The sequence below is a fragment of the Talaromyces marneffei genome, chromosome 1 (assembly GCF_009556855.1).
Source record: "Talaromyces marneffei chromosome 1, complete sequence".
Lineage (NCBI taxonomy): Eukaryota > Fungi > Ascomycota > Eurotiomycetes > Eurotiales > Trichocomaceae > Talaromyces > Talaromyces marneffei.
The window spans coordinates 1,101,004-1,113,133 of NC_072348.1; the positions used below are offsets into that span (position 1 = coordinate 1,101,004).

Sequence of the window (12,130 nt, forward strand, 5' to 3'; positions counted from 1 at the left end):
GAGGATGAAAGCAGTAACTAACTATGCTATTTTATTAGTGGTTGATCTTTATTTCAGCTGATGGCAAGATCTAATACGCACTTTGGTCTTTCTTGTACGGAGCAGTCTTGGAGCTGGTAAGACGGAAAAGTTAGGGCTAATGATGAATCCTCGCTGTCCATTTCCGGTACTGTGCAATGCTAAAAAAAAAATCTAAACATCTACCAAAACATACACTCGTAACTAACGTTTATAATACAATCGTAATACAGTTTACTCCGTAGAATCAACCAAAAACCAAAGCCCTAACCTCGATACTCTCTCTGGGCTTGGCGCCCTCCGGCGTTCTAGGATCAAAAAACGCTGTATGAGGACACCTCGCGCCCACCTCCTTACCAGCCGGCGGGTTGATATCAGAACACTTCAAAAGGATTCTTTCGTCGTTGTCAATGCCGGACCAGTAATTCCATCTAATCTCGGGATTGTACACAACGCCCATGGTCTCGCCCGTCCTCGTGGGGTAGCGATGCTCAATCGGGGCCAGATCCTTATCAGGGTTACCCGAAGCGGCGGACGCAATCGCCAACGGAGCGGCTTGAACAGCGCCGTTGATGGGACGCCAGACATTTATAATCCTATATCGACCCTTGAGGAGCTTCTCGGCTTCCTCTGGGTCCTCAACGTGCAATCTCACGCGCCATTCCGTCGCGCGGTCGGTCTGATCTGAATGCGCCGAGTTGACGGGCTGACGATGCGCATTGGGGTCCTGACGACGAACCGTATGATCAAACAGAATCACTTTATGCGCCCCTTCCACTTCGTCGAGTAACAGCTTCTCAACCTCGGGGTAATAGACACGTTTTATCTCCTCGTCGTCGTTATAAGTTTCATACGTCGTTGCCGATTGCACGCCGCTATAGACTTGAAACGCATCCTTGTCGAGGTTGAACTCTGATTCGTGGCCGCGGATGTCGTTGATGCTGACCGAATGGGCTTTGCGCTCGAAGTTGGTGCGTGGTTGGCCCTGGGGAGGCTCTTCGACGTAGTTGTAAGGAATGGAGCCGTCGGCAGGGGGCTCGAAGAACAAGAGTTCGGCGGAGATGGGGCCGCGGGGGATGTAGCTGGGGTCTGACGCTGAGGTCAGGGTTCTTGTTGTGGCGGAGGCGGCGGCGGTGGTGGTGGTGGTGGTGGTGGTGGTCGACATGTTGGTTGTAATCTATCGATGCTACTAATTATGATGATAATGATGATAATGAGTTCACTCCATGATTTTAAAGGTATTTATACTATCTATATGCCCAAAGAAAGACCATCGATTTAATCCATCGAATGTCCCGGAGAGTTTAATAATCATTGCATCGATGCGGGATTAGTTAACTACCAATAATGGAATTTGTAATCAAACTTGTGTAACGCTGTTACCATATTTTACAGAGATAGCCTCTTCTTACTGGGCACGCGGGCTGTTATCATGTTTGTGACACGAAATTGACGTCATTAATTACCTACCAACCGTGCAACGTCCCATGAGAATCAAACAATTTCGGGATTTGAGCACGCAATTTTATCATCTGATTAATCTAAATCACAAACTGTATTCAATGTATCCATCCATATCCTATCCATGTACACCGGCTCGGCAAACAGAAAAATACAAAACAAAGCAAGACGTAGCTAACATCACGAAGCAGGAAGAAACAAAAGAAAAGCAATCAGGCCCGCCGTTTACCCGCCCGCTCGTTGATCTGTGGAAACATCTCATAGCCGCCGTTGTTGTTCCTGGGATACCACTTGATTCCCATGTCAATCGGAAAGTCAGGATGCAACAAGCTGAAGCGATCCGCATTCGTAGGCACGCCATTGATCTCTTCCTGGACGGGATCCGTCATGTTATCAATCAGCCCTTTGTCAATCCAGCCGTGTGGTTTGGCCTGTAGCCGATCCATGCGGGAAATATCATCGTCGATTTCCTCGTTCATGAGCGAGTTCAATGGTGGTGCGCTTTGGTTGGTGCGCGAGTTGTGGTTGGCGAGGATATGGTACGGTAGGTTGGGTCGCGTGGCCGGTTTATCAGATAGCTCAGCGAGCAAATTCAGCCCGGAATTGCCCTGGTTGCGCGTTGATCGAGTTGCGTGGTAAGTTTGACTGGCTGTACGCGCCATGTCGGTTGCCGCCGGTGTTCCATCTTCTCCGGGCACAGCGCTGTCGGCGTCGTCTTCGCTGTTGTGACCGTTCGCTGAAGTACCAACACCTTCCTGATTCCTTGACGTAGAAAAGAAATGTGCCGTAGCAATGTGTGCCTGATTTGCATGCAAAGCAAGTTCCTTGTCCGTAAACAGAGAATTAATACTGTAGATTTTGTCCGTTTGCTGTTTTTCTGCCGTAGCCTTGGCCCGTTCTGCAGGAGTCGACAATCCGTCACGGCCGGGAGAGCCGATATCATCATCGGGAGCCTTGCGTTTTCTTCTGTTGTCCAAACCAATGCCGTTACCGAACTCGTCAATCCCGATTCGGTGTCTAGTATGTCGAGTCTTGCGGTTGCCATGAAGGCCACCGGGGCTGGAAGGGTTCGTAATTGTGAATTGATTCGGGTTCAGTAGCAATGCATTCGTGTCTGAGATGTCCATTTGTTCTTTCTCCCGCATAAGACGTGTCTTATTCGCGGAGACTTTTTGCACCAATCGCTCCCGCAGAGTTTGCGATAAAAGTCTAAACTCCTCGCGCGCGAAGTGTTGTCGCCATGCAAATTCGTGATTGTATCGTTTGACGGCCTCACGATGTCGGTTCTGCGGAATCAATCAATCAACGTTAGCGTTGCGTTGCGTCTTCCCAACGGTAAAAGTTAAAAAAAAAAAAGGCCTTACCATAACAGCAACCAAATCTGCATCCCGACCCTCTTTAATCTCATTAATCTCCTGCACAAACCTCGAGTACCAACTCCCCGAAATATTAGCCATCTCCTTCCCGAACTTCCCACCTCCGACAGTCGTCTCAATCAACTGCGCAATCTCCTCCGCTGAGTCAGGTAACGGACCGGCCTCGTAAGGGTCCGCATTATTGATGAGTGTCATATCACATTGTAGAGCATGGAGTTGTTGACGAAACTGGCTGTCGCGGTTCTGGTTGAATGTGATGGTGAGATCGTGCAAGCGTTCTTGCAGCTGGGTGCGTCTTTTGTCTCGTTTGGATTGTTGAGGGGCGCCGCTACCCGGTAGCGGTGCTGGAGGACTAAGAGATCTGTTTCGTGCGTGTAATCCAGAGTTACGATCAGCCATGTTTATGGGCGATGGTGGTCCTGGCGAGTACACCATGTTGTCGTTTGTCGTTGTGTCGTCGCTCGGAAGAAAGGACTGCTTAGAGAAGAACTCGTGACGCAAGCAAGAGCTTTGGAAACGTGGTTGCAACGAGATCTAGAGAGAGACCATGGTGACACACTTGGGAAATAATCACAATGAAAACCAACATCAATAGAAAGAAGAATAGGGAGCAGATGTTACAATCGACGAGAAATCGACAGAGAGAAGCAGACTGGGATTTGTCAATGCTCTCAACTCGCGGAGAAGGCTCGGAGATTGAGCCAATCCGGCGGCCGGAGACAGGTTTTCCCGGTGTGCCAGAAACTCACCGCCTGACATAGGGTTAGGGTCGGTATTCACCAACCTAACAATAGTATACTCGTAGTGTCTATTCTTTAGTCAAGTTAACTAGTTAGTTAGTTAATAAGTTAACTTAGTTAACTAACTAACTAACTAGTTAACTAACTAGTTAGTTAAAACGTGCTATTGATGAATTATCTAATCCAAGTTCTATCCATAGTTAACTAACTAGTTAGACACCAGCAAACGACAGAAGCTCTACTTCTACATTAACTAGTATATACATACATAGCCTCGTTTATTGAGAACGTCGATAACAAATGGGTATTCTATAAATCAATGCCTTTGTGACAATCACATTAATCATGAATAGAACATCAAGACAATGGAGTCAGACACACAATACAAAGAAACCGTTGCCCCTCCAGAATAAACACAAACGCCTACCGCCATGCCGCTAATCCGATGATATAAGCATAGGTATTTTTTTTGATCCCGTCCTTTTACCAAAGCCCTTGAAAATGCTTATAAGAAAGAAAAAAAAAAAATTTAATTTGATCGACGAATCACAAAAACGCCGAGCTCGATGTCTCCCTTGGGAGAGGTCTCGTATTGTCGTCTTTTGATTCCTTCGATAATCTCGCTCAACAGCATTGCTGAGCTGAGTTGCCCCCCACTGGTCTCAGGGCTGTTCAGAGTCGGTGTGTGTCGTCCTCCTGATGTCTGCCAACTTCGACTCAACAACGACTTCATCCGTGGACGCTCTTGTTGAATGTACCATTCCGTCCATAAATTTCGGTCAAGCGGAGCACGACCTTTTCCAGCTTCGACTACTGTAAATTTGGTCTTATGGTTGCTGACTTTCCGACACAAGTCTTCCACATTCAGCTTCATCGTGTCGAAGTCGTCCATATAGTTAACCGCGTCTAATCGACCCAGATCACGACTCACGTCTGCAGAAAATCCATTGACGACCACCAACTGCCGCAATAGAGGATCCAAAATGGGGCCGAGATATTGGCTCTTGAAAGTGCTGGCGCCCATTCTGGTAGGATAAATAAACAAAAGACATCCACCAAGAGGTGAGAGCTCGAGAAGACGATCCGTCAGTACAGAAGGACGACCAGGTGTGAACATATCCCGGTGCTCGTGCTGCGTTGAGGGTGGTATATATCGTTCCAAAACGGACATGTGAATACTATAAGGCGGAACAATAGGATGCGGCCAGCTGACGGGGCGGACCCCACCATGCACATCGTGGTATACCGGCACTGTACTTGCACTGGAAAATACAGTTGCGTCGAAATAGTCACCCATTTGCATCAAACGTCCTGGGGTGCTGGGAGGAGAAGTCGGCAGGTTGGATAGACTGAAATCTTCCGGAACCGCGTGAACAACATGGATATATGGAGGCCCTTCAGGACTGAGACGATCTTGTATGTTTTCGATGATTGATCCAAACACGGTACTCTGTGTCGGTAACTGTACATTTCGTTCCGGTGCTCGAGGATATGGTAGAGTCTGAGAAACAAGCCGCACTGCATCGGGACATTTATTCGAGTCAAAAACAGACGAGACTTGAAACAAGTTAGTTTTCTATCTTCGAAGCGGGTAGGAATGACTTACGGGCAGTTTTGATGCCATTATCAAGCCAATTCTCTGGAGGCGGGTGATCGTGCATATCTTGGTCTGTCATGTTCACATCGTCGTCACTCGAAGAACGTCGAACCGATAGTGCACCGAAAGACAATCTACTGTCTCTTTGTCGTTGTGCCGGGGAGGCGCTGTGTCGAACCCGACTCTCGTCAATGGTTACCTGCGGTTTCAGCTCCTTATTTATCGCCAGCTCCATGGAATCATCGACCCAGCGAACGTGCTCATCGTCTTCGTCGTCTGCTGGAGGGGTTAAGGGAAGTGAATGAGGGTGTTCGGATTGTAGGGTTTCCCGTGAGACGGTAGTATCGACAGTCATTGGAATTTTTGACGAGGCAAATGGAGAAGACGCTCGAGGTGTGATGAAAGAAGCAATGTGAAGAGCGGTCTTCTCCTTTGGCGTCAGGAAGCGAGACAAGGGAGAGTGCACTCGTTGGGCAGAGATGGAGCCTTGTGATGCTCGGCGACGTGGTCTGGGAGATGGCGATGACGACAAGGAGCGAGGAGGGAGGAAATATGGAGCGGAGGTGGACATGGGTTGAGGCAAGGAACTGTCGGTGAGATCCACGAACTGTTGTTGGTGTTTCGGTGTGCTGTCGCTCTTCCGCTCACTTTCCATGCAAACTAGACGAGTCATTCTGTGTCAGATGGAGAGTCATATAGTGGTCCTCTTTATGCGTTATACACCGGATGAAACAGAAACAGTGGATCGGACGAAAGAGACGAGTTGACAGGATCAGGCGAAGTTGTTGTGTTGTGCTGTGTTGTAGAGATGTGTTGTGAGTGAGAGAAAACACAGAAGCGCTCCTCAAGAGTAAGCGAGGTGAGTGGAGCAGCGGAAGGAAGAAGGAAGGAAGGACGCCTAACAGAGCATGAATTTGAGCGCAAGGCTGCAGGGAGCGGCGTAAAGTTTTGCGAGGTAAAAAGTAATAGCGGACGCAGTATAAAAGGAGTTGGTCAAAAGAGAAAAGAAGAGGGAAGAAGAAGAAGAAGAAGAAAAGGAACAAATGGAGTGAGTCTAGACTGGTCGTTTTAGGCTCGATTTGGGGTCGCTCGGATGATCCACCAGGCATCAACTAATAATGTGGACAGCGTGTGCCCGGCGTTGTACGAGACAGTTGACGGTGGAAGTTGCGGTGTCCAGGGTTCAGTACGATATAGAAGAATAGAAGAATAGCGAACATCAGGAGATGCTGTGGCATATACCGAGTACAGAGTACAGAATATACAGAATATAGTACTCATCGGACAGTACCACAGTACTGCTCCTGACAAGACTCGGACGACTAAGGTAGATAGATAGTTAGTTAGTGTACATGGCCCATGGTAGAGTGCCCACACTGATCGACGGGGCCAGACTGGTCTAGACTCTGACTTGTCAAGCACTCCGAAGCGAATTCTACATACTACCGAGTCCCGGTACGATGTGTGGATTCGCTCCACTGCAGATATACACATTCTTTTTCCAAGTAGTAAGTGCAAGATGATAATATCTTATTTTCCGGTCTGTAAGTTGTGAGAGCACAAAGAGAAGCAGAAGCGATGTGTGCGACACGACAGGGCCTAGACCGCGGGAGGATCCATCTTCTATTTTACCCTACTAAGTTACTGCGCCGTACTCTGTAGTACTAGTACTTACTCATAGAGTATGTACTATGTACTCTTGCGCAGTGTCGCACTCCCTGCCAAACTATAACTAAGAGAACTCACCAATTTATTTTCAGTCGTCCATTGATTTGTTTGGTCGACGCCCGGCTTCTGAGATTAGCTGAACTCAAAGATTAATTAAATTATCTGATCGAGAAGCTCGATCCGACCTGTGATCAGACCTAAGTTTGTTTTTCCTCCCATCCTCATATCCTTCTTCGGGCCTAGTCGTCTTCGCCACCTAGGCAAGTCTAGCCAGCCACAACCCGGATGCGGCAGGACAGGAAAGTATTGATTCATCAGATATCTCGAGAGCATGGACAGACTCTATACGGAGTACTACGAGGACTCTCTGTCGGCGTCTCATGACAAGAAAATGCGTTCCTGCACAATGCCGGAATTGGCTACTACCATGCCGATACTCCCGGAGGTGCACCCAGCCTGCATGCACATACTATCTATGTACATTACAGACGTACTCCCGAGATATCTACCCAAGTCGCATCCCCTACCTACCCACCTACCAAATCGAGTACTCCACTTTTCATCTTCCAACTTCCAAGGCCCATCATGAATCATGATTTTATCCCTGCAAACTGCTTCACGACATGCCGATCGGTACGGAGTACGGAGGACTAGAGCAATACATATGCTGATGTGGAAGCGTTTCTCCTTTTAAAAAATTGATCGATTTCAACTCGGATCTCAACTTAGATACACACATACAAAGACGATCGGTAGATAGACAAATACTAGCACCCCCCAAGATCCATCCGATCGAAGCGTGCCCGTTGCCAGGCTTCCTGGGCAGGAAGAAATTCTGTCCGGCGATTTTCGTCGCTGTCGGTCGTCGTACGCGTACGACGTGACCTGCCAAACCCTAAATGTAGTTAGTTACCTAAATTGGGCCGAGATTGATCAATCCTCCGTTTATCCGAGTCGTTGTTCATCCATCATCCATCATCCAGTCATCAAAAAAAAAAAAAAAAAAAAAAAAAAAAAAGGATAAATTCAAGACTAAGGTCCTTTTTATTCTAGATGAGTCATAGAACATTTGATGGTCACACTTCTTTAACTGTCTGAAAGGATCATCGAGTTATCCATGTTGTCAGCATACCTATTGGAAATAACTATGGCAATATAGAAATGTATGCACCCTCTATGTAAGAACCTCCGCGGAGATAAGATACCTAGTGTACCCAGCTGGCCCAAGCCAATACCCGAGATCCGGCATGAACCTGTCATTGTTGACCAACCTTTGAATTAATTCATGGGGTTTCGTCCAGAATTAATTCGATAGAAAAACTTAGTTCGGACTACCATAGTAGATATCTACACAGTATCAATATTACTGGAGGCCGGCCTCTTCCTTCCTATTCTGTAAAATGATAAAATGGGTATTCCCTATTCCCATGGCCACGGGTTGCAGTCAAGATTTAGAAACGCTATTGATTAACTTATGAGATGAATCATAATCTAGAATCTATCTACTCATGGTATAAACTAGAGACACTGGCCTGGCCAAACCCAGCCCTTACTCGTCAATATACCTCGTCAAACCCTCAATCGCTCTCGCAGCAGCCGCATTTTGATCCTGGATCCGCCTGAAAAACGCCATCGACGGCTTTAGGTTTTTTGTATATACGTTGCCGCGATGTCGGTAGTTATCGTCTGAGAATTGAGCCCCGATGACTAGCGTTGCGGCAGCGGAGAAGAGGGTTGATGCCGTTGCCCCAGACGCACGTTCCTATATGAGCTGGTGTCATATCGGATAGAAGAGGGGAAAGGCCTCACCCTGGACGATGCCCGCATGAACACATCACTGAGTCAGTCCACCAATGACGCGATTGCGTGTGCAGACGCAAGACAAGATTGCCTGTGACTTTGCCACGGATAAATGAGATGACCCCACCCATCGATACTGAAGCTCTCGATCGGGTAGTAGTTAGAATAGGACCGACAGAATGCACGTCTCGTCGTCGTCTTCGTGGTCCAGCAGTTGCGCGATACGATTCGCTAACTTAGCGCCTCGTTGCTGCGACTTACTAATCCTTCGAGTCATTTGGAATATTGCTCATTATTATTATCAAGAGGATTCTGTTGTGGGCGCGTCAACTCTGCCTTGAACCGATATCGTACTTGAGCCAGGCCTATCATGGCACGATGATACTGCACTGGCCTGGGGCAAGGCTTCAGCCTCATCCGGGCCTTCACGCAGATACGGATCCAGCAATTCTTCATCCGTCAGATTTAATGGCAACGGCACATCAAAATCGGTCTCGTAGATCAAGAGTGCCCGAGTCCGGTCTTTGAAGCCATTCACAGATCACCATGGTCCACCACATGCGACGGCTGACTTCTTGGAGGATGGGGTCCGCGGAAACTGCAGTAGGAACAGCACGGGTTGTGAATCAACGGACCAGGGTCGGCTTTTCTGGTTGTCGCATCTCAGGCAAGGACTTGTACCCGGGGGGCCAACTGATACCTAATGGAAGATTGGCCAGCTTGACTTTTGAAAAAGGACGTAGAACCTTTGGCACCAGGAATAAGAATAGGGCGTGTGTTGTCTCAGGAAAGGGTGTAGAACGGGGAGGGACTACCCGATGGTAAATTTGCAAGTTAGACTTCCTGCTCATTCGTGAACATCATAAGACTCCTCTGTAAACCATCTTAGTTCATTCGCTTTTATTAAAAGGGGGAGACATACTGCCAACGGCTCCGAGTCTTCCAACACTTGCTGCTGGCCACAAATCATTTACTTTTTACTTTTCCAGAAAACAAAGGGCAAGACCGAAGCAAAAACTTGCATGTATTTTCGAAGGCAATGACAATGCGACTCTCCATTGAGGGACTGGAAGCAGGATTGAAAATGGCCCGCGTGGATGAGAAGATGGCCTCCTGTTCGCCATAGTCAGGTTCTGTATCTCTAGCTTGGGTCACGAGGGTCTAGGAGTATTGGATTGGATAAGTGAATGTCATCATTGGTAGAATGAAATTAAAGAAGATAGACAAATAAGTATAAGATAAATGTGTCTGTTCCCTGACAGACGATGCATAGAGATAACTCCTGACTCCCACGCTAGTCCCGAATCCGGTCCCGACTGTATGGACTCTGGATAACATATAGAAGGGTATAAAAATGGTAGAAGGAATGAAGTGACAACGAAAAGAAAAAGCGACATATGTGCATGAAAGATAGAGAAGAAAAGCAGAAAAAGGGTTAAATGGTCCCCCCCCCCCTATGGAAGATATACCGAGCGCGTCTTGGAAAATTCGAGCGTCTTCTGTGGGCGGTCGCTCCAGCATAATGAGTTCCAGTATCCTTGGAGAAATTTCGAAACGAGCTCTTGCTCTTCCCACATCATGTTCAATTGTCGTCGAGCGAGAGCCGATGGCTGCACGGGGATACTTCGCACATGGACTCGGTATGCATGTCGATCTGACCTCATGGCCATAGAGCAAGATGACTTGACGCTACTACTGCTGGTTGTCGAAGACGTTCGCTGTAATTCCGTTGGATTGCGCAGCTCGGCGCACTGCATAATCAGATATTTAATACCGACTGCCAGGCTTTCGGCTCGGTGTTGTATTTCCGGCCAGAAAGCATCGCCCCAGAGCGGATCTTCGCGGACGGCGGTCTCCATTGCCTTCAGCCAGAAGCTGAAATCCGGTCGATGTGTTTTGGTCTGTTTTGAGTCGGCCAAGTCTGTAAATGGCACAAAGTCGCACAAAAGACAGGCCACGGTAACGAGGCGAATTGTCGGCTCCGACGAAAGGACGTACGACACGATACAGGCGGGACATCCCTCGGCCAGACAAAAGTCACGCTCCTCGGTCAAGATGCAGTGTAACCAGGTAAAAGCGCCACGAGCCTCGCCCTTGAACGCTCGGTCGGGCTCTGCGGCCTGTCGTCTGCCCAGGACGCGAGTGGCTATTTGTGTGGCGTGGTTGTGTATTTCGAACAGAGGAAGTAGAAGAGTATAGATGACGTCACGGTGCAGTTGGAAGACGGCGCGCTGCTGTTCGCTGCATTCTTCGCTGTGGAAGGGACAGAGACTGCCTTTTGTTAGTTGCTTGTCAACTCTCTGCGGAAGCTCCACGGACCTCGACTCAGAACAGGGCTGGCGGAGACTCTGAAAAGCGTCATCGTGCTTGAGCACAGCCACTGCCTCTGCAGGCAGCTTGAATGGCGACGAGATATCGGAAGATAACGACATTTTCGAGAGGACGGTCGACCATTGATAAGAAGCGGGTGGTGTGTATAAGGTTACCGGCGTGACTTGAGCGACTGTGGTGTTGGAAAGCTTCGAATTCGGACAGCCGGGCCCATTTGAGTGAGAGGTGGTGTGTATACGGAGTATAGATAAGGAGGAGGAGGAGGAGGAGGAGTATAAGGTATAAGGAGTATAAGGATGGAGTGGTGAGCGTGGTCGAATCAATGACGTGGGTGGGGGATCAAAGTGCGCAGATATATAGATGTAACAACTTTGTTGCGTAGCAGACAGAATAGTGATGAAGTAAGAAGGGAACAGTGAGCCGGTGGTAACTTAGATAAAATAGTCTGTAACCTTAGGTGAAGGAAGCCATCCCTGAGCGGAGAGATACAAAAATTCGAGCCCCACCGCGAGAATACCCGCGTTCCGCTTCCGGCCACAACCAGGGAAAAAAAATGATTGATTGACTAGCTACAGAGGACGGAGTACAGAGTCGGTACAGAGTAATGGCTGAGATAAATATCGATAACTGGCAGCCCTATTAATCTATCAATGCATTGTCTGCGTGCTCGGTGGGAGGTAACTGATAGGCACACGATAGGAAATCGGCTCGATCTGCTCCATATCGAAGCGCTAACAGCCTAACACGAGACTGTGTGTCTAAGACGACGGCTACAGTCGCACGTACGGTCCAATCCGCGGTGAGCACTGCGCTGTCGGGTGCCCAATGCCAGGCTGGAGGGCGGTTCTAGACCGGAGCGATGGGACTAGTGCTGCCACTAAAGCTACTAACAAAGTATCTGTAGCGTCGACGATTTCCGAGTCAACTCAGCGCAAGATAGCGAGCGAGTCAGTCTATATTTGTCCGTGTCTCGTAACGCGCATTGTTTGTGTCATTGCCATTTCGGGCCGTGGGTGAAACAAGGTTTCATGATCACGTTGTCCGTATCACAATATGGACTGACTGCCTTTACTTGGGCACCTTCCGAGTACTGCTACCACGTCCAGGTTTTCAACTATTGCAACTCTATCATCTCCACG

General features: G+C 48.3%; 4 protein-coding genes across 4 annotated transcripts; all 4 read right to left on the reverse strand.

Moving 5' to 3' along the window:
• Positions 1 to 265: 265 nt before the first annotated feature.
• Positions 266 to 1,183, reverse strand: EYB26_000401 (uncharacterized protein; the record flags this gene model as incomplete). The annotated part of the gene is made up of 1 exon (XM_054259717.1): positions 266 to 1,183. The coding sequence occupies one exon, from the start codon at positions 1,181 to 1,183 to the stop codon at positions 266 to 268; it is 918 nt and encodes a 305-aa protein (XP_054115692.1).
• A 508-nt stretch (positions 1,184 to 1,691) lies between these two features.
• On the reverse strand, positions 1,692 to 3,290 carry EYB26_000402 (uncharacterized protein; the record flags this gene model as incomplete). Its single annotated transcript, XM_054259718.1, has 2 exons — positions 1,692 to 2,765; positions 2,844 to 3,290. The coding sequence occupies 2 exons, from the start codon at positions 3,288 to 3,290 to the stop codon at positions 1,692 to 1,694; spliced, it is 1,521 nt and encodes a 506-aa protein (XP_054115693.1).
• Positions 3,291 to 4,124: 834 nt separating this feature from the next.
• On the reverse strand, positions 4,125 to 5,865 carry EYB26_000403 (uncharacterized protein; the record flags this gene model as incomplete). Its single annotated transcript, XM_054259719.1, has 2 exons — positions 4,125 to 5,152; positions 5,202 to 5,865. The coding sequence occupies 2 exons, from the start codon at positions 5,863 to 5,865 to the stop codon at positions 4,125 to 4,127; spliced, it is 1,692 nt and encodes a 563-aa protein (XP_054115694.1).
• Positions 5,866 to 10,114: 4,249 nt separating this feature from the next.
• EYB26_000404 (uncharacterized protein) lies at positions 10,115 to 11,092 on the reverse strand (the record flags this gene model as incomplete). The annotated part of the gene is made up of 2 exons (XM_054259720.1): positions 10,115 to 10,931; positions 10,980 to 11,092. 2 exons carry the CDS (start codon positions 11,090 to 11,092, stop codon positions 10,115 to 10,117), a joined length of 930 nt encoding a protein of 309 aa, XP_054115695.1.
• Between the last annotated feature and the right edge of the window lie 1,038 nt (positions 11,093 to 12,130).